The sequence below is a fragment of the Gadus morhua genome, chromosome 6 (genome assembly GCF_902167405.1).
Source record: "Gadus morhua chromosome 6, gadMor3.0, whole genome shotgun sequence".
Lineage (NCBI taxonomy): Eukaryota > Metazoa > Chordata > Actinopteri > Gadiformes > Gadidae > Gadus > Gadus morhua.
The window spans coordinates 26071928-26095305 of NC_044053.1; the positions used below are offsets into that span (position 1 = coordinate 26071928).

At 39.9% G+C, this 23378-nt stretch overlaps 2 protein-coding genes across 2 annotated transcripts; one reads left to right on the forward strand and one right to left on the reverse strand.

Moving 5' to 3' along the window:
* Positions 1-177: 177 nt before the first annotated feature.
* ptar1 (protein prenyltransferase alpha subunit repeat containing 1) lies at positions 178-7885 on the reverse strand. Its single transcript, XM_030359365.1, has 7 exons — positions 7713-7885; positions 6430-6599; positions 5836-5902; positions 3026-3130; positions 2150-2399; positions 1378-1721; positions 178-1037 (listed from the first exon to the last, which is right to left on the reverse strand). The coding sequence occupies exons 1-7, from the start codon at positions 7796-7798 to the stop codon at positions 683-685; spliced, it is 1377 nt and encodes a 458-aa protein (XP_030215225.1). The 5' UTR covers positions 7799-7885; the 3' UTR covers positions 178-682.
* A 1808-nt stretch (positions 7886-9693) lies between these two features.
* Positions 9694-22345, forward strand: apba1a (amyloid beta (A4) precursor protein-binding, family A, member 1a). The gene is made up of 11 exons (XM_030357678.1): positions 9694-9907; positions 11087-11179; positions 11310-11349; positions 11588-11733; positions 12131-12217; positions 14189-14374; positions 15413-15592; positions 16129-16341; positions 19365-19484; positions 20982-21122; positions 21574-22345. The coding sequence occupies exons 1-11, from the start codon at positions 9815-9817 to the stop codon at positions 21643-21645; spliced, it is 1371 nt and encodes a 456-aa protein (XP_030213538.1). The 5' UTR covers positions 9694-9814; the 3' UTR covers positions 21646-22345.
* Positions 22346-23378: the final 1033 nt, after the last annotated feature.

A 23378-nucleotide genomic window follows, 5' to 3' on the forward strand; every position in this document is an offset into this window, starting at 1 on the left:
CTAAATGGTCGTGGCCAATTTACTCTGACCATATTTCTTCACTCAATATTTAACAAGTCTATTAGCTCTTCTGGTAACGAGAAGGTTCCCCTGTACTGAGCTAATTTGATTCTTCATAAACTCACACCCTTTTACTTATCATAGTACGGTCGCATTAAGTTCCTTTACCCCAATGAGAACCATTTCATTTATATTTTTATTATCATCACATGGAATATTGACAATATGAGCTTTTTAAACAGAAGACATACTTTATTCATCCATGGGAGGAACTTTCTCACGTGAACCAATATTGTTGTGGTGTTTAAAAACTGGTTGTGTCATAATGTAACATAGGACTCCTGACAAGTGTTGAATAGTTTTGCATAGCTCCACCAATGTGGCATTATTGGTTATACTTAGTTCCTAGTGCAGACCCAGAGCTAAAACCAACAACCCGGCATTTAGTTGGAAGTGGCAAACACGTGATAAAGCATGACCATAGGTTCCAGTACGGTGTTATGGTGGGAAAGTGACAGGCACCTTCGACTAGAAATATCAAAGAAAATACCTATTTAGGGTCATCCCTTTATTTATCATCATATGGAAAGAGGGAAGCACCAAAGTATAGAGTACATTTAATCTGTGTCTAAAGATATATCTTAAAGAACCTGGAGGGGTCGGTGTTAACTGTTTTTCAAGACTACTGACGACTGATATTACCCAACCACTTCCTGTATGCGAGGGCAAAGCGTCTCTGCTCCGAGTGGCCACAGTCATCAAGTAGAATGGAAACAAAGCTGTGCTCAGCTGTGAGGGCCAGAGAGCCGGACATCAGAGGACCTCCCTTGAGTTGCTTGGCATTGCATGGGTCTGGTGGCCCGTCTACCTCCATGGCATCACCACACGGCAGTCCGTTGATGCTCCCTTCAACGCTGCTGAACGCCTGTCCATTATCCTTCGAAATACTCAAATGTAACCCATTGCCTTCATTGGTGTTGCAGGGGAAATGTGGATGGTCCCGTCTCCATTTGTGCCACAAAAAGACCACCTGCCTCCTGAGGGGAAGAAACGTCAAATATTATCACAACGTCTAACACATCAGAACGGCTAGGCCATGCAGATTCTTAGGAGGGAATATAATTACACATACCTTTAGAGCATTTAGCAGACACTTTTATCCAAAGCGACTTACAATAATTGCATTTGTCAGAAGAAGAAGAAAATATACGGCTGTCGGTACAGTAAGGATGTTCATAGAACCAAGTGCCAAGCACTTACAATCGCTAGGTTAACCCATTCCTCGTAAACAACAGGATAGATAGAAGATGATGCTAGAATATATCAATGTATTGATATATTGAATGGAACCCTGCTCTTTTAAATGAGTGTTCGTACCTGTGACACCAAAGAGCCTCATGGCCGGGGTAGGAGTGGATGAGCTCTGAACAGAACTCCATCTCCAGGTCAAACAGCTGTGCTATCGTCCCGCCGCCCAGCTGCCTCTCTGTACCGGATGGGTCCAACCCGAATGCCGCCCTGGTTTCCGTGAGGCGGGCACTCGGGCTGGTCGTTGTAGTGCCTTGTTGATAGAGAGTGGTACCTGCGGTGGACATGTGGGGGGCTTTGCAGAGCTCCGTTAAAAGTGCCTGAAGCAGGAACTGCCGATAGTGGAAGCCGCTGTGGTCTGAGACGTGCATAGAAACCCATCGACGCATGGAGGAGAACTCCTCGAGGAAAACCTGGTGGAAGTGGGGAAAGAAGAGATGGATAATCTTTATTTATGCCCAAAGCTACATTTTCTTAATGTATCCAGATTAATTTTTCATTTTAAAAGATTGCAAAAGGGACGTTTTGTGTATATTAGGGGTCTTTATCTAGGGGACCTTTTCCATAATAGGGTGGGGCGTGCCTTGGAACCACTCTGAAGGTTGTCAAGCTCAGTGTGGCTCTTGACAGATCTGTGCGTTTAAACTGGTAAAGCATACCAGCGCAGCATGATTTGAACCGGCGTGGCAAAACGGGCATATGGAAAAAGGCCATTGGATGAGATACGTATACTACACTTGATTTCCTTCATTTTACCTACTACTATATATATCTATTAAATTGATAACCAAAATCAGAAATTGTACTTCATCATTAAAAAATAAAAGACAGCGCCATGTACCTCAACGTTGTCTTTTGCTATGTGCTGCAGCACCCAGATACGATGGGACCAGGCATTATAATTGCTGGGGTAGCGGCCGGCTGCCTCAGAACACACGCTCATCTCTTGGTGAAGGAGTTTTGCTTGATGCGTGCAAAGGTTTTGGCTGCTTCCCATGGCTTCAGTATGGCACAGATAGCCCTCACACTGCTCCTTCCTACAGCCCTTTTGTGCACAACACTGCTGAAGGAACTGCAGTATCACCCAGCGTCTGAAAAGGAAGATTGGGTTCAAATGTTAGAATGAATTTAAGTTATTTTTTTTTTATTATCCCTAATGCCGATTCAATGTTACCAATGGTTACCAATGGCTGCTTGAAACCAATTTAAGTCACTGGTACGTGCCTATAGTTCTGCCAATGGCTTAGGCCCATCCTACTATCGACATCATGGCCAAACCATAAACCCCAGCCTGTCCAGCACGTCACTCAATGACTGCAGAACAGGTCACTACTTCCTAACTACTAGAGCACCCCACCGGCAGTAAAACTAAATCTTGATTGTTTGCCGTCCTGGCTCCACAATGGTGGAACGAGCACTCCCTACACATCTTCCACTAATGAAAATAAGAACACTTATTCTGTATTTCCATATTATTGCACTTAAATAAGCAATATGCTTTAAGGACTTATATGCACTTGCTATTTTTAGGTTGCATCTTCATTTTTGAATGCACTTATTGAAAGATTTTTTGGACAAAAGCATCAGCTAAATAAATGTAATGTAATTCAGTGCACGGAAAAACTGAAATGTAGCCTGTTTACTAGAAAAAACAGCCATTTGAAAGAGACAATTTTTGTACAGCCTTCCACTATATTTTGGTTGTGTTCGGTCATACCTGTGAATCCATGTCTCAGGGCTCTTTGGAAACCTTGTAAGGGCAAGCTTGCCAAGGTAGAGGTCCTTCTCTGGGTTAAGTAAACCACATTGGAGCAGCTCCTTTCTGCAACACCCAAGGCATCATTAATTGAATACCATGTACTGCTTGGAAATATATTCTCACTATATTCAAAAACAAGGGTTAGGCGCAGTAAACCCTTTCAGTTGTTTGATAAAATGTATATGAAACAATGTTTTTATACGTTCTTGCGACATGGTTCTCAACAAAGAGAATCAATTCCTTGAACCACTAGGTGCAAGTATGTGTTAGAGTGATATTGAAATGTTATAGCAAGGTCACAGAATTGAAGTTTTGGGGCTCTGTGAATTGTTGGGCTTCCCTTATTAATTATCCAGTTTGGCAGAGGTGCAGTTTGTACATTTTGAAACAGATTCAGTAGCATAAATTCCTTCTAGCAGAGTATTTGAGGGACATTATCTCTCCAGAATTGGGTTAAAGTGTAATTCCGGCGAAAATTGAAGCGGGGTCTTTTTCGCCATGAAGACCCATAAAATAAGCCCACCAGACACTTTTTCATTGATAATCGAGTATAGAGCTTGCCCAGAGCATGCCAACAGCCCAAATTGCTTCAATGATATGGCTAGGGACAGTGTGAACAAGCTACCGTAAATACTCGGCTCTTAAGTCTCACACATTTGGCGTGAGACACACACAATTCAACCCATGCACACGCTCACACGCCGCACTTTGTATTTCTCACGCAGCGGAATTAACAGTATAGCGCCAACCAATTTGCGCCGCTATTTAACAGTGGAACAGGTAGGAATCAAATGGGTTCCCCGTACGTAGGGTAACCAGACGTCCTCTTGAGCCCGGACATGACCTCTTATTGAGACACTTTTAAAAAAAATGTGTCCGGGCGGAATTTCAAAATTGTCCTGGATTTTATTACAAAGCCTCATACATTCACTTTGCATTGGTGAAAGTAAGAAGGGGGAGAGGTTAAGTAGAGCCTTCAGATTGGACGGTTGGATTTAAGAGTTACCATCATGTTTTGTATTTATTTTTTTACCATTATTGTTTTATAGGGACAAACATTAACACATTTCTCCTACAGGGGATTGATAAGGTTCTATCTATTGAACAGAAAAAAACACTTGGTCATACTTTACCACAGCATTGGCCTACTGAATGCGACCGATAGTGGTGCAACGGTTCACGGGTTTCCCGTGATCCGTACGTATGGCGACACATTAGTGCCATAATTCACTTATGTGATAAAAGATGCATTCGGGCGTATTATATTATTCCACACGCGTAGATATTACCTGCGAGCGCGCAAATGATCTCTGCGCGCGCAAAACAGCCTCTCGCGCGCGCAAATTACCTCAGCGTGCGCAAAACCTCTCGCGAAAGATGTTTTACGCTCTCGCTCGAATTTGAATGCAACATAAATATATATTTTTGAGCGTTTGCAACGTTTACAATTTCAGGGAAAAGTATATGCCTCTACTGGTGTTGCTTAGGCCAATAGCCTTTTGAGGCAGTGTTGTTTCTGAATATAAGTGCTAAGGGCCAGTAATGCTTACTATATTACATTAGTCACCATGTCTCTCGACACATTTGTATGCAGTCACATGTTAATATACCCCCCCCCCCCCCCCCGACAAAATCTCACACTGAAATCAGTTCAAAACTTGAGAGCCCTGTAAATAATATAATGGAGGCGCCAACAAATTCAACTTAACGATCGCCCCTCTTGATACTTGGCTGTTTTAAATGTGTTGGCGCTGTCACACCAAATTTGTACCGGCTGCCAAATTTGTACCGGGTACGTAATCAGTTGTCCGTTGCCAGGCAACGAACAACAGATTACGTAAGGGGTTGTCCGTTGCCAGGCAGGTTTCAGAAAACATTCCCGCTCATGTTGCCAAATACGAAATAACATAATACAGATAACGGATCGCTAGATAACACTTGTTTTTACTTTGCATTAGTATTGTATGTAATTTTTTAATCAAATTTAGCTAGTAAACTGAGTGTATAAAGCAGGTTTCGAAAAACATTCTTGCTCATGTTGCCAAAGACGAAATAACATTATACAGATAACGGATCGCTAGATAACACTTGTTTTTACTTTATATTTGTATTGCATTTAATTGTTTAATCAAATTTGCAAAATAAGTGTTATCTGTCTTGTCGCGCTCAATGAACGAGTTCGCGAATGTTCTTGAACCTTCCTACGTCATTCGACGCGATCGTCTGTTGCCAGGCAGGTTTGGAATGGATTACGTAAGGATGACGTACACGGTACAAATTTGGCACCCGGTGCAAATTTAGTGTGAAAGCGCCTCTATTCAATTATTTACGGCCGGTAATCGACTTGTGTGGACTTCCTGGAATCATGGACTTACCGGTAAGGCACAGACTTGTAGTCTTTTTTAATAAACTCCCGGTACGTTAACTAAGTTGTTGATGCTTTTGTTTTAAGTGTAGGGACTCTAGTCATGCTGCTGCAGAGGTTTGGTGCTATTTTGAGCAATATTAGTGGTTAAAAAAATGCAGATTTGGAAGCATTCACACTGCCCCTAGTCAATAACATGGAAGCCAGCCATTGTGTCTGTTACGATCCTCCGGGCAAGCTCTATATTCGATTATCAACGAAAAAAAGTGTCTGGAGGGCTTATTTTATGGGTCTTCATGCCGAAAAAGACCCTGGGTAAATTTTTTGCCGGAATTACACTTCCGGCACTTTAAGTTCCAGTGTGCATTGTACACTTAATATGCGGGCAACTGGTCATTCATACCTGATATTCCATGCAGTTGTAAAATCTGGGTTGAGTAACAGAAGTGTGACAGTGACATCCACGAGGGCTGGGGAGGCAAAACAAAAACGGATTGTCTTCGCTTATAGCAAACAGTAGAGGCTGAATGTCAGTTAGAGGCTGAATTTTTTAATCTTATAAATCACAACAATTCAAATTTAGTTTTCATCAACCTCCTAGTTACTATTTTGTTATATAATCTATAAAATAGCTGATGCTGGAAAAAATGCATAATCAGCAACAATAAACTACTAAAATCAATGAGAGAATAATCGATGCTGAACAGACAGCCAGCTAGGCCCACACTAGAAAATACTTCTTGGGACGCATTTTGGTGATCTTTCAGGATCTAATTATAGCATACCTTCCTACCTTCCTTAATTGTTTTATTAACTCAGTTAGTTGGAATGAATACAGTAACACTGGGGTTTGAATGCCAAATTGGCATTGTTTCGATAAATCAGATGCATGCTGGAATGCTACTTTAGATGATATGTGTCAGACAGAAACCCGACTGCCATAATAAACCGACTGCCAAGTATTTGACTTATAACTAGTTTGTGTAATTGTATTTACCTTCTCTATCCAGATAGTTCTTGCGCTGTCGGTAGAGAAGCAGTTTTCTGTGAAGGGAAGGGAGCAGGAACTTCACACACCAACTCTCCAAGCCCAGCTTGGTCTCAATCAACACAATAGGGCTGCGGTTGTAGCGTGGTTCTGGACAAGGAATGATGCCGATTTCATCACTGAAGGGAATTCAGACACAAAGTAAATGGATCAACAGATATAGGGATACAAATATACATGTTTCGGTTCCATACATCAATTGGTCTACTTTCATATCTTCTGTTGGGCTCTACATCAATAAAAAAAGAATTAGAATAAGAACGCAGATCACAATTCTGCGAGAAAGAATTGAGAGTAATTGTTTCAGAATTGTGCAGTCCTAATTGACCGGATACATTCAATAATATCGAAAGCAGTTACAAAGTAAAGACTGCTAAATTGGCCGTAACATCGTAAAACCGTAGTAGTATTGCTTGGCCCTGTAGACAAAAAATATGACACCATGTTTAAAACATGCCAACAGTTGAAATGTTGGCATTTCAAATCATTGAAATTGTCAAATAGGGACTTTCTTTCTACAATAACGTACACGTTGCGTGTACGACGACACGTCAGAGAATCCTTATCAACGCGATTAGAAACTTATGAAGGTGACGATGGGAGCAAACTCAACGACTTACAACTCCCCTTATTACTTCTCAGAGCAGGTGTTTCCTCTGCTGCAGTACTGAGCAGACCAACCTGTAGTCACATTATAAAGCCCTCGGCGAATAAAGACAACAGATGATAGGCTACAAATTATCTACCATCATAATAAGAGGAACATGTAGACTAATTTTTCTCTGGAATAAGAGAAATACGACTACATTGAAGCCCCAAAGAGGTTAAATAATCGACCTCGACCCTAATTTGATTAAATGGCAAGTTGTCACCAGGTATTGAGTGACATTGTCACCAGGTATTGAGTGACATTGATCACAGACTGAATGCAACGTCTTATGCATGGTGTCATCTAAAAAAAGTGCATTGTCCGATGCTTTGAGTCGGACTGTTGGACTAACGCAGGGATAACGACGATGTGTAGATCTGAATGAAATCAGTCAAGGACCACTGTCTAAATGGTCTGAAACCAGTGAGGGACTGCTGTCTACATGGTCTAGGTCGATGTTTGAACATAAGATCCACTCAGGTGTGTGCAGGTGACTGGTCTACATCTTGCATGCGTTAATGTGCCACTTGGTGCTCGACCACATCATTTAGTTATAATATCTTCAACGGTGCATAGTACTTACATATTTGGGTTTTTCTTAAATGCATTTGAGATATCCCTTACAACTCTTTGAACCAGGACAGCAACCTCTTTTTCAAATTCAGCCATTATTTATCTCTCCAGTTATCCTTTCCTCCTCCTCGACTTCTTCATTTTCTTTGGATGCTCAGTTGGATTGAAAACGAACAAAAGGGACATCACTGCCACCTACTGTGAGGGAGGGGGTGTACCGTATAATAAAGCCTTACACGCACACACACACACACACACACACACACACACACACACACACACACACACACACGCACGCACGCACGCACGCACGCACGCACGCACACACACACACACACACACACACACACACACACACACACACTGAGTAAATGTGCACAAACCCCTTACAGAAGACTTACAGTTCTTCAACATGTAAAGCTTTTTGCATGAGTCATTTGGTGTGGCCTTTTTCTGATTCAACTCTGTTGGTCTAGTTGGTAAATCCTTGCCATGTCTGGAAAGCATGACTGATCATTAACACCTTCAGCAACATCTACTACTACTATTACTAATACAACCTGGACCACAATGGGAATAACTCTTATTTGTGTTATCCTTGGTGTTCAATTAATGGTGAATTTACGTTTCAACCATGCAATTGTCAAATAAACTCAATTAAAACTAATGATATTATTGTGTTAAATCGTATCCCTCCATCCCAATTATGCACCAGCAGCACGGTAAAGAGGGCATGTCAGACTAAAGAGAGAAGTTGGACCATATTGAATGGCTGTATGCATATAATAGAGGCCAATATCAAGATTCCTCTTAATAAGTAACTAACTATACTCACAATGCTGCATTCAAAAGAAGTGTGCATTCAAAAGAAGGACAATGTACAATGCAGAATGTGACTAGAGGACTTATTTTAGACCATTCTCTCAGCCAAGGGCCTGATTAACATTTTATGAATTCCTATTCATGTCTCACCATTAACATGAAATTGCCACAAAAAGGTCAAAGGAACCTGACCATATTCATGTCTATAGGAAATAATATCCAGAAGGTCAAAGGAATAAAACGTGACCCATCATGCACCTAAACTATCCTATCATTGCAACGATTCAAAGAGCCATGACTGCCAAGTCAAACATAAGCTTCAACAGAAACATGTCCATTTGATATAGTGACCAGATTATTATTTTGTGGACATTGTTCAAACATTACATAGCCAGCCACAAATCATGCGATACAAAATAAACAAAATTTCACACCCAAGAAATACCCAAGCAACCGGAAAACTCAAATTCATTTGAATACAAAATGGCCATGTCATCCATGCCAGCATATCCAACATTTAGAGGTTTTTAGTTTGCATTGTTTAGAGTACTTACAATACAATGATATGTTTCATTATTATTTATTTCAGTATTTGTCCTTATTTAAATTATATGTTAGAATAGCCGGTACATCCAATCGTTTTCCATGACATTCATGTGTAAAATACCATTCTTCTCAAAAGCACTATTTAGTGCTATATACTTTGTGCATTCTTTCGCACAACACAACAAAATGTTAGAGCAGAATATTCTGGATTGTCTAATGGATGTAAAAGCCAACTAGATGATCCCTTTCATCAAATGTTTCCATTGGAATTATAATGAATAGATCAATTGTATTTTCAGGGCCTTATTCATTACTTATTCAGCGTTAATGAGGGAAATCACACAAGAAGGGTGGTTCAATAATTTAAAGATGGACAAGGCTCTAATTACTTGACCATAAGCTTATTGAAAACACATGTTGTCATAACAGCATGTTATCAAGAGGGTTAAAATTCTCTATACATTAACAATTGGATAACTTTGATAATTCCACTGTTAAAAGGAGATATGATAGAAAAGGATTTAACTAAATATGTTCCCAGCAGCAGACACAGTTCGGTTACAGACACCACAATGAAGTCTGATACCTGTGTATGTCACCTGAGTAAACAGCCATCTGTCTACCTGTTTCAACCAGTGATCAGGAATTGCTTCTGTTCTAACAGATGCTCCCTCGTCTCTAAGAACTTAAAAATAGTCACAACTGCTGATACTTTGGACCACAGAAACCGGTCTTTCAAAAGGAATGGAGAACTTTTGGATGTACCAGATGGACAAGCAAAATGAGCAGCAAGTTACAAAAGAGCCAATTCATTTGGAACAGCACTGGCAAGATGAGGTTTGGACAATAATAATTTAATCAGTCAGTCTATATCATTATTTGAATTTGTGTCAACATCAAGAGGAATTATCCTTTGGTGTATTTGGCAATTTTGAAAGTTTTTTATGTGTTCAAATTATAATGTTGAGAGGAGAGAACATTATAATAGAAACAGATTGGAATGCAGGGGTGAAGGATTCAAAGGAATTAATGGAAGATTGTGACTTTCGACTGGCTAAGAAAATGGAGTCTTAATGAGTATGATTTAAGAGCTGTATCGAGAGAGTCTGTTGCTGAAATGCCATAGCAATCTGTCGGGTATTCATGAGTGAAATGTTCTTGGAAATGTCTGTCCTGGTTGAATGTTTCCTGGGCTCTATCAGGTAATTTAGATTTCCAGACAGCTCCCTGCTTATTCCTGACCAATCAGGTGATCTCCTCCCTAATGGCTTTGAGGTATCGGTCTTGCCTGTCAATCACAAGTGCATAGAATGCAAAACTCCAAAGGCAAACGTAGGGAGAGAGTGACGCTCACATCACCTTTAAGTGAAATTAACTTATATATACATTTGTTTAAAGTCTTCAGTTTCAAGGGTTTGTCTGGTGATAATGATTACCATAACATTGGAAGCACCACTGCAGTGGAGAACACAGCGTATCGGTCACCTGGGACTCATTTTCCAGGGAAGCGTCGTGTATCATGTGGCATGCCTGGCAACATGAGCTCACTCGCTCACATTTCTATTACACCATGCGACTGCAGCTCCATGAATGTGATGTAACAGCATGTAGGAGTCAATCTTGTGATCCTCCATGTCACTTTTTCTTCTCAACCTTTTGCATGAGTAAAAAATATCTATTAGTAGACATAGATATGCAGATATACAGATATATCTATTGTCCTTTATTACTGGACTATTAAAAGAGATTTATGTATTGTCCTCTATAAGTGGACTATAAAATGAGATGTATCTATGGTCCTCTACTAGCAGACGATTAAATGAGATGTATATATTGTCCTCTAATAGTATACTTTAAAATATTTATATATTGTCCTATATTATTAGACTATAAAAAAATATGTATCTATTTTCGTCTATTAGTGGAATATTAAATATATGTTAATATTTTCTGATAATAGTAGACATAAAAAGGGACGTATCCTATATTTATTCAGTCTTTTCACTCACCATACAGCCTCCAGGATCTATCTCAGCCTCACCCTCCGAGGCTGAGTGCTCGAGTAAGCAACTCCTGCAGGACCCCGGCTATGAGTCTCCTCCTAATGAGGTGTGTGTGTGTGTGTTTGTCCATGGTGCCTGTGCATGGACTGCCTTCATTGGATCTTTACAGAATTTACATAGACTATTGAGAGGATCATGTGCACTTACCAGTATTGCCCTTCTGCTCTTCTATATAGACTAGGAGAAGCCTTGCATCATTTCCAAAATTTGTGGAAGGTGAGTGCTTTATCATCATTGGTTCTCAAACTGGCGCTATTTGCTGGTACGCTGAGGAATTTCCCCCCAAAAAACTAGTGTCAAGTTTATCATGCCATGTTATATAGGCCTGTGTAAGGAACAAACCACAGAGGGCTGTCCCCCTAAATAGTATGCCTTGTCTTTTTTGCAACTACCCAAACCATGCTTAATTTCAGTGTCTTGATTTTTCCCTCCTCCGTGTCATAACACCGTGTAGTTCCAGGTCCGTGTGATCCAGACGACTTGATGAGCGGGGTTGTCTTTGCTGCAAACTACCTGGGATGCACGCAGCTGCTCTCAGAGAAGACACCGTCCAAGAATATGCGGATGACGCAGGCCCAGGAAGCTGTCAGGCGTGTTAAGGTGAAAGTACCAATTCATATATATACATTTATATATATGATGATGATGGTAATTGTAGTTTAAGTGAATATCACATTTAGTATGGTTTAGTTTGAGGCGCGCCAAAACTGATTGGGGTGTCGATTGGTTTATTCCATCATCATGCCAAATTTCATCAATCCTCTGCATTCAATCAATTACACACTCTGCATTTAATCAATTAGTGTATGTTTGTGTGTGTGTGTGTGTGTGTGTGTGTGTGTGTGTGTGTGTGTGTGTGTGTGTGTGTGTGTGTGTGTGTGTGTGTGTGTGTGTGTGTGTGTGTGTGCGCGCGCGTGTGTGTGTGTGTGTGTGTGTGTGTGTGTGTGTGTGTGTGTGTGTGTGTGTGTGTGTGTGTGTGTGTGTGTGCGTGTGGCAGGCCACTGAGAGTAGTTCTGAGGAAATGTCCGAGGTAGATCTCTTCATCTCTACGCAGAGGATCAAAGTGCTCAGTGCGGACACACAGGTAAACTTTTTTAAATTTGTATCATGAGGTATTCAACGAGTATCTCTAGATACCTTTTGTTATTGTTGTGCAATGCGTGAGGTGCCTTATGGGACTGGTTGCAATCCTAGTGATATTTGTAGGGGTACTACGAAAACGCAGGAACCCTATTGTACTCGTAAGTATTATTATTATTTTTAACCTCACTGTTTGGTTCCAAAAAATATAAAAAAGGCTTGTAGATCTCGTAGAATTAGTAAGGGAATCAAAAGATGGGATAGAATAACACGAAGGTGGCACTATAACAAGGCCTGGAAGTTCAGCAGTTCAACAGTCTGCCATTACCATTAGGACGGTTCAATGTGCACATATGCATGAAACTTGTTATACATGCACCATTTGTCGCAACCCATACGCTCAGACCATTTGGACTTAATGCAATGGCTACAACTTGATCAAACACCCACACCCAAAGTGGTAAAAGCTGCAAACTTGTCACATATGTACTAGGTGACTCTGGGAGTATATGGTGTTAAATTCATAGCAATAAGGCCATAGCCGGCAGGGATATGCATCTTAAAGAAATATATGAATATCTCCAATGTAAACAGCTATAACATTGAGTCAAACACGTCGGCTTAGCTGTCGAATATAGATATTAAGAGTATGTTCCATAGTATACCTATGCCAAATTTTAAGTCTATATCTGAATATTGGATGCATTTATTTTAACTTGCCTTTCTGAACTGCTGCCTTTCTCCAGGGCAGGCTGATCCTTAAAGCGGTACACACGTCATTTCGCAAACGTCTTGATTTTTGTGTCTTGTGTTTTGACAATGGGTTTTGACAAAGTATGCTTTAGAAACATGGTTGGTGATTGTTTCAGTTTTAAAGCAAACCAATGCCAAATTACCACACCGACCAAGCTCACCATACCCCAACGTACGGAAGACATCTATTTTTCAAAATTTACTCTAATCTGCCCTTGGTAGTCTACATTTCCATGTAGTGTAGTGGTATGGTAACAGTGTAGTGGTTTCAGACTCATGACAATGGGTTGCATGTTTAAGTCCAATCTCAACCAACCATTCTGTGACATGGCATATCAAATAATGTTTACCATCATGAATTAATTAGGCCACCACCATTTAGATTATTGTAAATCATACAGTGTAAATTCCAATAATACAGTCAATTCCAAATAAGTGTGGATATCAATTCAAACATATACAGAACTAATCCAATTGTAGAATATACAGCAATCAACAACTGAAGCAAATTGTGTCAAATAAAATGAACTGCTCGCTTATTCATTTAGTTTAGTTAGATAATTAAGGCAGGTGTTGAAAATGGTGTCATCAGGCCCTAAAATGTTGGAGGGTTGAAGTACATTTATGTAAGGATTAAACCATGACGGGGTATCCTGTTATTGGACATGATGGGCTGGGGGGTGGCCGTGGCATGGCCTAGTTGCTCACCACCATTTCACCGCTTCAACCACTGTCAATGATTACATATTAGTTACTTTCATCCATAATATTATTAGTTCTACCAACTTAATCAGCTGAAATTAAAATATTCAAGCACTTTGAGTATATGGTTTATGCGTTGTCAGGGAAACATCTGGTTGACAAATGTGAAAATAAGATTTGTCAAAATATAAATCAGGAATTAGATCGTTTATTTGAAACATGGCAATTGTAAGCAAAAAAACTAAATATACATACATATATATACATACATGTAAACAAAAAACTAAATATACATACATATATATACATACATGTAAACATTTTAAATGACAATGCAATTGTTGCTAATAATTATTCCTTTTTAATAATAATACAATATGGATTCATAACTTATTTTTGTTATATTTTGGAAATATGATCCTACCATTTCAGTAAAAAGGCATAATAAACGACCAAAACAAGGTTTTCAATCTAGACTACCGTGTACTAGCCAACATGTGGTTCTTTGTCTGCCTGCCAGGAGGTCATGATTGACCACCCCCTACAATCCATTACCTACATCACTGACATCGGGGACATTGTGGTTTTAATGGCGCGCCGTCGTGTGTCCAGACCAGACACCCAGGACAATGTGGAGACCTCAGCCAGTGACCAAAGCAACAGTTTCCAATACAAGATGATCTGCCATGTGTTTGAATCTGAGGACGTGAGTTTAACTTCCTATTCCTTCAAAAAATATTGCATATTTTCTAATATCCTCATTAAAGGGGAGCTGTCAAGCTTTACTATTCTTTACTATAAGTATTCCATAATATCAATATATTATGCGAGAGAAATGCTTCAAATGTGTGTTGTGAAAGATTCATAGTCTGGAACAGAAACTATGCCGTAAAGAATACGTAGAATAGTTGGATGGAGAATGCAATTCCAGAATTTATTATGCAAATAGCCTGTTTTTTACGTGACGTACGTGATTTTCCAAACACAACATGATTCAAGCAGTTATGAGGCAGTTCATTCAAGTCAAGTCAATTTTATTTGTAGTAAATCTCAAAGGCCATATCCAGAGGGCAAGAAAAAACCTTGAGAAGATTAGCTTAGTTTGCAATGGCTGCCATACTTGACATACAAAGTAGTATCACAAGCAAACATTCTAAGTACAATCCTTATTATCCATGGTGATGAGGTGCTGGCTGGGGAGTAAGCTGATGGCTGTTTGGTAGGGGGGGGGGGGACAGAATGATGGTCATATGGTGCAGGGTGGAAAGGAAACATTTAGGGGACCTCTAATCTAGTACAGTACCTGTATTGGCAGCTAGAGTTTGCTAGTGCTAGCAGAGCTGTAAAGAGAGCTGACATACTCTCCTAGGAGCCACATGAGAGATTGAAGAGGTAGGTTTTTTAGCAGAGTCAGCATCACTGATTGCATTTATCCCTTGTATCAGAAAGTAGACTGTGCTGGCACCCCTTTAAGGTGATTAATGCTATTGTAGTGTCTGAAGGTGGACGAGACAGCCAAGTAACCGAATCCAGAAATCCAGCCCTGGATCAATGTTATGTCGACCAATTACGACACAGTGTTATTCATTACAATCTCCTGCCGCGGTTAAGCTTCCGAGGGGATATATTTTCATTAGCACTTGGTAGGGATTGGTTGAAATACTTTTGATCTGTCTTGAGAGACTAATGTCATTATGCATAAAGTAGATTATGAGGATGATGCTAATTGCCACTTAATTATCAGGCCCAGTTCATAGCCCAGGCCATTGGACAGGCCTTTAGTGTGGCCTACCAGGAATTCTTGAGGGCTAATGGCATCAACCCAGAGGATCTGAGTCAGAAGGAATACAGTAAGCTGCTTAAGACCAAGGACATGTACAACGATGACCTCATTCACTTCTCCAAGTCTGAGAACTGCAAAGATGTAAGTGTCTAAACTTCCTGCCTGGTGTAGCTTTGTATACCCTGTGTACCTGTTTGTATGTGTTAACATTTATATATAACAGACAGCAATAATTATCGGACTATGAATATAGTTTTCCACTATGGATGCAATAACAGGATTGTGTGCTGAGAAAGTTTAATAAACTATAAAAAGTAATGACCAACACATCGTACAACAAAAACAGTGACCATGGTGATGAGGACAAAGATAACCCATTGCTATTGGCTAACTGATATATTCGCAGGCGTTTAGTAAGAAATTTTTCTTTTTTATTATCAGGACAACAATTTCTGTTTTTGCATGCAAAAATACCTACTTGCACCCTACACAATACAGGCCACCTAAGACTACATGCCACTGTAGTCTTAGGAAAAGGAGGGGTGAGGGGCGGTATTCTGTTGGGGGCAATATGCATCCTCACCACTAATTAATTTGAATTCATTCATTATTTCACTTTTACAGTATTGCATGTAGGCAAAGGTATTCTGACCATTCTTACTCTCTGTTCTCCGCAGGTATGTATAGAGAAAGCTAAGGGGGAGATACTGGGCGTGGTCATTGTAGAGAGTGGCTGGGGCTCCATCCTGCCCACTGTCATCATTGCTAACCTGTTGCATGCTGGGCCAGCAGAGAAGTCTGGTGCCATCAACATTGGAGACCAGCTTATGTCTGTCAATTCAACCAGTCTAGTGGGACTGCCCCTAGCCACCTGCCAGAGCATCATTAAGGTAGATAGATAGTATCATTAAGGTATAGAGTAAAGCATCATTAATGTATAGAATACAGCATCATTAAGGTATAGAATAGAGCATCATTAAGGTATAGAGTTCAGCATCATTAAGGTAAAGAGTACAGCATCATTGAAGTATAGAGTACAGCATCATTAAGGTATAGAATAGAGCATCATTAAGGTATAGAGTACAGCATCATTAAGGTATAGAATAGAGCAACATTGAAGTATAGAGTACAGCATCTTTAAGGTATAGAATAGAGCATCATTTAGGTATAGAGTTCAGCATCATTTAGGTATAGAGTTCAGCATCATTAAGGTATAGAATAGAGCATCATTGAAGTATAGAGTACAGCATCATTAAGGTATAGAATAGAGCTTCATTAAGGTATAGAGTACAGCATCATTAAGGTATATAATAGAGCATCACTAAGGTATAGAGTAGAGCATCATTGAAGTATAGAGTACATTATCTTTAAAGTTGGATAGAGCATCATTTAGGTATAGAGTTCAGCATCATTTAGGTATAGAGTTCAGCATCATTAAGGTATAGAATAGAGCATCATTAAGGTATAGAGTTCAGCATCATTAAGGTATAGAGTACAGCATCATTGAAGTATAGAGTACAGCATCATTAAGGTATAGAATAGAGCATCATTAAGGTATAGACTTCAGCATCATTAAAGTATAGAGTACAGCATCATTAAGGTATAGAATAGAGCATCATTAAGGTATAGAGTACAGCATCATTACGGTATAGAACAGAGCATCATTAATGTATAGAGTACAGCATCATTAAGGTATATAGTTCAGCATCATTAAGGTATAGAGTACAGCATCATTGAAGTATAGAGTACAGCATCATTAAGGTATAGAATAGAGCATCATTAAGGTATAGACTTCAGCATCATTAAAGTATAGAGTACAGCATCATTAAGGTACAGAATAGAGCATCATTAAGATATAGAGTGCAGCCTCATTAAGATATAGAATAGAGCATCATTAAGGTATAGAGTACAGCATCATTAAGGTATAGAATACAGAAACCTGAAACAAGGTATACCTCCACCCCTTGTAGTTCTTGGCCTCCATCCCAGGCTTCCCCATGAGTTCTGCATTAACCATCTCTATCATCAAGTATGACTTCTGGATCAGAGATTAGATTGGAACAGTAATACATGAATATCTACATTGGTTCAATAGCTACATTTAGGTTGAGGGAGGAGGTGGAGACTGAAGGGTTGATTTGACCCATAACGGCCAATACCAGGTGACGTGTTCATGCATTTAACTAGGGATGGATCGGTCGCGAACGATTTGTTCACAATGAACGAATCCCGAAGGTGAACGTCGAGAACTGATTTCCAGAACAAGAGAACTGATTCTTTGATTCTTTTTTCTTTTTTAACATAAAACAAAGATATGGTCACGCCAATAAAATATACAAACAAACAGAGCTCCGTCTCCCCGCGCCCTTATATTGATTGAGTCTAAAACGTTCTCAAAGATTCAGCCAATGAGAGTACTACAGCTGGTAGCAATCGCGTTGCCATGGCACATGGATAAACAAATGACAAGGCACCGCCACACAAGTTAACTAACGATCGCTGTAGGCTTCAATATCATGCACTTTATGCGTTTTCTTTTTATTTTGTTCTACAACGCAACTGCATGCTTTAATAAAGTATTGTTTTACCTACCATGGAAATGGTCGAACTGCGTCGTATAGGCCAATGCTACAGAAATTCGTTTTTTTTTTTATTTCCGAGCGCACCGCATCTGTTTTATTCCCACCCGTTTCCACCGCGCGGTGCGGTTCGATTCGGTGCGGCTTGGCGCAGCTCAATTACGGCTGGCGTTTCGACCGCTGACAGTAACCTTATGGTAGGGCAGGCTGTGAAGAAGCCTTAATTTGCGGGCGCACCCAATACTTATACCCAACTCAGGGCTCCAGACTAACTTTTTCCTTGGGTGCACTGGTGCGCCTACATTTTCTATTTGGGTGCACCAACACGTATTTATGGTGCACCCAAGTTTTGAGTTGTTGAGGGAATGCCAAGGGATCGGTTCTGTCCCGAAAAACCCTCTGTCTCCGGAGAGACGCCTGTACGATAGGTGCGCCGAGGTCCATGGGAACACCCACAAATGGTGACGGCATTATCGGAGGAGGGGCTAGGAAGCTGCGCACGCCGATATAAGTAGCCGATCTCCGGGTAGACTCGCTGAAAAGCTGCTCCCGACCAGGTTTGGTTGCGAGCGTAAGTCACCAATGGTGATACAGCGATGCTTAAAGAGATCGACTTTCATGGTACAGCTAACCCAGGCTTTCAGCTCAACATACCTCGCTAACCCTCTAATCGAGCTTCGTAGTACAGGCCCCTGGATTGGGCTTTCCGGGTTTGTTTACCGGTGTTGCTATCGTAACCGGTCTTGCGTGTTCCAACGGTTTATTAGGTATCTAATAAATCGCTGTCTAATCAATACTTCATTCACTGCCTCTTCCGTGGTTATTACAATATTATGAATAGACTGCTCTCTAAAAAAATAAAATAATAATAATTATACCAGATACATTTTCAGTCGCACCGGTGCGCCCAAATAAAATATTTGGTCGCACTACCCCGAATTCTAGGCGCATGTGCGCCCAAATTAGGTGCACTCTGGAGCCCTGCCAACTGACTTAACGAACAAATCAAACAAACGAAGCAAACAAACGAATCATGATAGTGAACAGAACTGAAAGAACTGATTCCTGGAAATTAATCGTTCTGCCCATCCCATAGAGGGCTTTTAAATCTATATTTTACATTGTATCCTAGGTGTTAAATTCTCTGACTTGGACAACGGGTCAAAAACATTAATTTGGACAAGGATCAATCAATACTAGTACTATGGAACCCGCTACATCACTTTTCATCAAAATAAGTTATTGGTTTTCCCTTGAGGGTTAATGTTTTTTATTAAAAAGAAAACATCTCTTCATATTTGAACTATTTGACCAATTAGTTGATTGCACTGCAGGGCTTAAAGAACGAGACCCGGGTGAAGATGAGCATCGTGAGCTGTCCCCCAGTGACCACCGTCCTCATCAGACGACCAGACCAGCGCTACCAGCTGGGATTTAGTGTCCAGAATGGCATTGTATGTAATATTGAAGCCAGTTCATTTAGCTTGTAATTCCACCTAATTTGATGTTGGTATAAGACTACCCCTAAGGTTGATTATACCTTTTTGAAGGTTTGTAGATCATTACATAGAGACCGGTATTATTGATAGTATGATTGGTATTATTATTTCACATTTCAGATGACGCCATAAAGAGGTAGTTCATCAGGTAGAGTGCGTACCATTAAAGTGTAATTCCGGCGAAAATTGAACCCAGGGTCTTTGTTTTGCCATGAAAACCAATCAAATAAGCCCTCCAGATACCTTTTTCATTGAAAATCAAGTATAAGAGTTTGCCCGGCGCAATGTTTGGCCTTCATGTTATTGGCTTGGGGCATTGAGTTACGCTTCCAAATCTGCATTTTTTAACCTCTAATATTGTTAAAAATAGCACAAAACCTCTGCAGTAGCATGACTAGGGCCCCTACACATAAAACGAAGCACAAACAACTTAGTTGGCAATCCCAGAGTTTATTTAAAAATACATTTTAAGAAGCATTACCGGTAGGTTCGTGTTTACAGGAAGTCCACACAAGTCGATTGCCTAATGCGCCGGAGTTCAGTTCAAGGAGGAAAGTTATGGAATTTATAATTGATGTAAATTTATATTTATAAATAATATCTAGCAAGTGTTGACACGTAAATGAAAGGACTTGCATATTTAAGTTACAGTTACAAAATATTTGTTTGCTACAATCAAGCATGGCACGTTGTTGACAGAAGACGCACTGCACACGTGATTGACGCATAAAGTGACCGAATGCGCCGGAGTTCAGTTCAAGGAGGAAAGTTTTATCATAAATGTATCTTTATATCATTTATATTTATAAATAATATATAGCAAGTGTTGACACGTAAATTAAAGGACTTGCATGTAAGTTGTTGACAGAAGACGCATAGAGTGAAGGACAGCTCAAGCACCGGAGAAGGCGACCCAACTTTCCTCCTTGAACTGAACTCCGGCGCATTCGGCAATCGACTTGTGTGGACTTCCTGTAAACACGGACCTACCGGTAATGCTTTTTAAACTGTCTTTTTAAATAAACTCTGGGATTGCATACTAAGTTGTTTGTGATTTGTTTTACGTGTAGGGACCATAGTCATGCTACTGCAGAGGTTTGGTGCTACTTTTAGCAATATTAGTGGTTAAAAAATGCAGATTTGGAAGCAAAACTCAATGCCCCAAGCCAAGCCATGGACGCCAAACATTGCGCCGGGGAAACTTTAATACTCGATTTTCAATGAAAAAGGTATCTGGAGGGCTTATTTGATGGGTTTTCATGCCAAAACAAAGACCCTGGGTTAAATTTACGTCAGAATTACACTTTAAGGAATAGTCTTGATCGCCGCGACCCTGGTTGACTTCCTGCCCCTGGTCTCTTGCTGCATCTGTCATAACCGAACCAGACAGGAGAAGAATCAGAGGTATCAGTTAGCTGGTGTAACTCCTGAACACTGAACCTCTTGCTGCAGATCTGCAGTCTGATGCGGGGTGGCATCGCTGAGCGAGGGGGTGTGAGGGTCGGCCACCGCATCATTGATATAAACGGCCAGAGTGTGGTCACCACCTCCCAGAAGAAGATGATACACATTCTGTCCACCGCAGTGGGAGAGGTGACGAGTTTCACACGCATTAGTGTTGAGTCAATCTTTAATGCAAAAGGACTCACCTGGCAGCAGTTGGCAAAACACACACTTCTCATGCAAAAATGTATACATATATGATTATATATATTATTACTAATATACTTTAATTAATCTTTCTTATTTATCTATTTATTTATTTCTGTGCCTTTTATTTATTGCAAATACACTTTAAATACACACTTATTTTAAATACACTATTATACTTTTAAACATTGGTTGTAGGGTTTCTAACTTGTTTTAGAACAGAAGAGAAACAGTTTATTCATTTAAAGCAGAATGGTCTGTATAATAAACAAAAAAAAAATTGCATCTACATCACATGATCATGTATCCATCACAACTAATGGGGATGGTTGCAATTTAAATGAATGAATATCAACTGCCCAGGACTTCAATCATCTTTTTATCATTTCTTTAGATCCACATGAAGACTATGCCTGCAGCTGTGTATCGCCTGCTGACTGCCCAGGAACAACCTTTCTACATTTGACTGTTTGGCACTACTTTAGGTTTTAGGCAGGTATATTGTTTGTTTTTGCGTTTCACTCAACCCACCATCAGACCTCCTAAACACATCACAACAAACGTGAAAGTTGAGAAAGTCGCAGAAAACATCCTAAAATTATTCCATGGATGGACCTGTACTAGTTATTTTAGTTTAAGTGATAAGCTATGTAACGAGGCCAAGGCTGCAGCCTTGTTTGAGATCTACACATAATAATATTGCAAATTGACATATTCAAATATAGTTGTTGTTAGCCCAATCAGAAAGTGTGCTGTGGAGTGATCGTGTTATTTGGTGTGTACATTGTAACATGCGTGTGTTCACTCTGGTTTCAACCTGGTCCTATGCAAGGCCTGAGCCTTGAGTGTAGAAATGTGCCTATTATACTGAAAAAAAATTATTTTCCAAAGCTTACCAAACCTGATTGTACCTTTAAGTCAGAGATAGGAAGACACATTGGAGGCCATTTTAAGTTTGAAGCAGAGATGGAAGATTGAATAATTGAAGGGAGGCAGATGTGTCGTAATATAAGGAAGGCCACAACTTAGGCAAACATTGCAGTATCCATATATAGTTATCCATGCATTAAATCACCCTTATGTTACATTTCTCTGCACGTTTTTGTTTTTGTTCAAATGATTGTAAGTTAGTAAATGTCTAAAGAATAAAAGCAACCCATCCATGACTCGATCGACCCATGAATATGCTTTCCAATTCAATTTGGTCTGTGGCATCTAACGGCTGGGAAATACAAAGACGTCAAAACTAATATCTATAAAATTGGAAAACTATGTTTCATGTTTAGCGCACAAATCCTCAGGTTGAGTGGATAGTAGGCAGGCATTTTACATGTTTGTAGGCGCACTGAACAACCCTGATGTGGAGGTCCTTGGACATAAGACCGGGAACACATGCACATTAAAGGGGTCATATTTGTTTATTTTCTGGTTAATTAGGGGTCCGAGGAGCGAAGCTGCTTGGTCCCCTATTGTTTCTGTAACGTTTTTTTTTTTCTCAAATTCTGTAAAAGTCTTACTGCCCATACCATAAGTCGAAAACTCTTGACATTTTCAGGGACGGTTACCAATAACCTCCACAACCCATAAACCCAAATTCGTGTTACTGCACCCAAAGGTGGCGCTATTGTAAAAAATGATGAATTATGCTTATTTCTCCTCACCCGATTGACCTGGACTCATAATTCTTTCAGAACATTATTCTCTAGAATCAGATGTATTTATAAAACCCTGCTAAGTTAAACATGCTAAAAAAATTCACAGGCTACAAAAATAATCAAAAAATTCACCAAAATAAAATAAAATCTTTAGACCAAGCCCAACAAAAATCATCGAACAGAATTTGTTTTATTTAGTTCCATTTGAGAAATATTGGCCAATAAATTTGGAGCAGTTAGCCCTATTTTTCTTATGTGATCAATTTGTTATTGCGTAAAAAAGCATATGACTATTAGTAGGTGGATACCAATACCCCCCACTACCCATAAACCCAAATTGTGGTACTGCACCCAAAGTTGGCGCTATTTAAAATAATTATGAACTAGACTTATTTCTCCTTACTAGATTGACCTGGACTCAAAATTCTTTCATCATATTAATTAAATTACCCTTATGTTACATTTCTCTGCACTCTGTTTCTCTGTTACATTTTCTAGGCCCAAAATATTTAACTGATATGCTTCCACTACATAAGCCTTCTAG

Coding starts and splice junctions, on each gene's coding strand:
- ptar1 (XM_030359365.1), bottom strand. CDS start 7,798: ATGGCTGAATTTGAAAAAGAGGTTGCTGTCCTGGTTCAAAGAGTTGTA. Junction 6,600..7,712: donor TTTAAGAAAAACCCAAATAT/GTAAGTACTATG, acceptor AATTCCCTTCAG/TGATGAAATCGGCATCATTC. Junction 2,400..3,025: donor CCTGAGACATGGATTCACAG/GTATGACCGAAC, acceptor CTTCCTTTTCAG/ACGCTGGGTGATACTGCAGT.
- apba1a (XM_030357678.1), top strand. CDS start 9,815: ATGGAGAACTTTTGGATGTACCAGATGGACAAGCAAAATGAGCAGCAA. Junction 11,734..12,130: donor AAGCTGTCAGGCGTGTTAAG/GTGAAAGTACCA, acceptor TGCGTGTGGCAG/GCCACTGAGAGTAGTTCTGA. Junction 16,342..19,364: donor CCTGCCAGAGCATCATTAAG/GTAGATAGATAG, acceptor ATTGCACTGCAG/GGCTTAAAGAACGAGACCCG.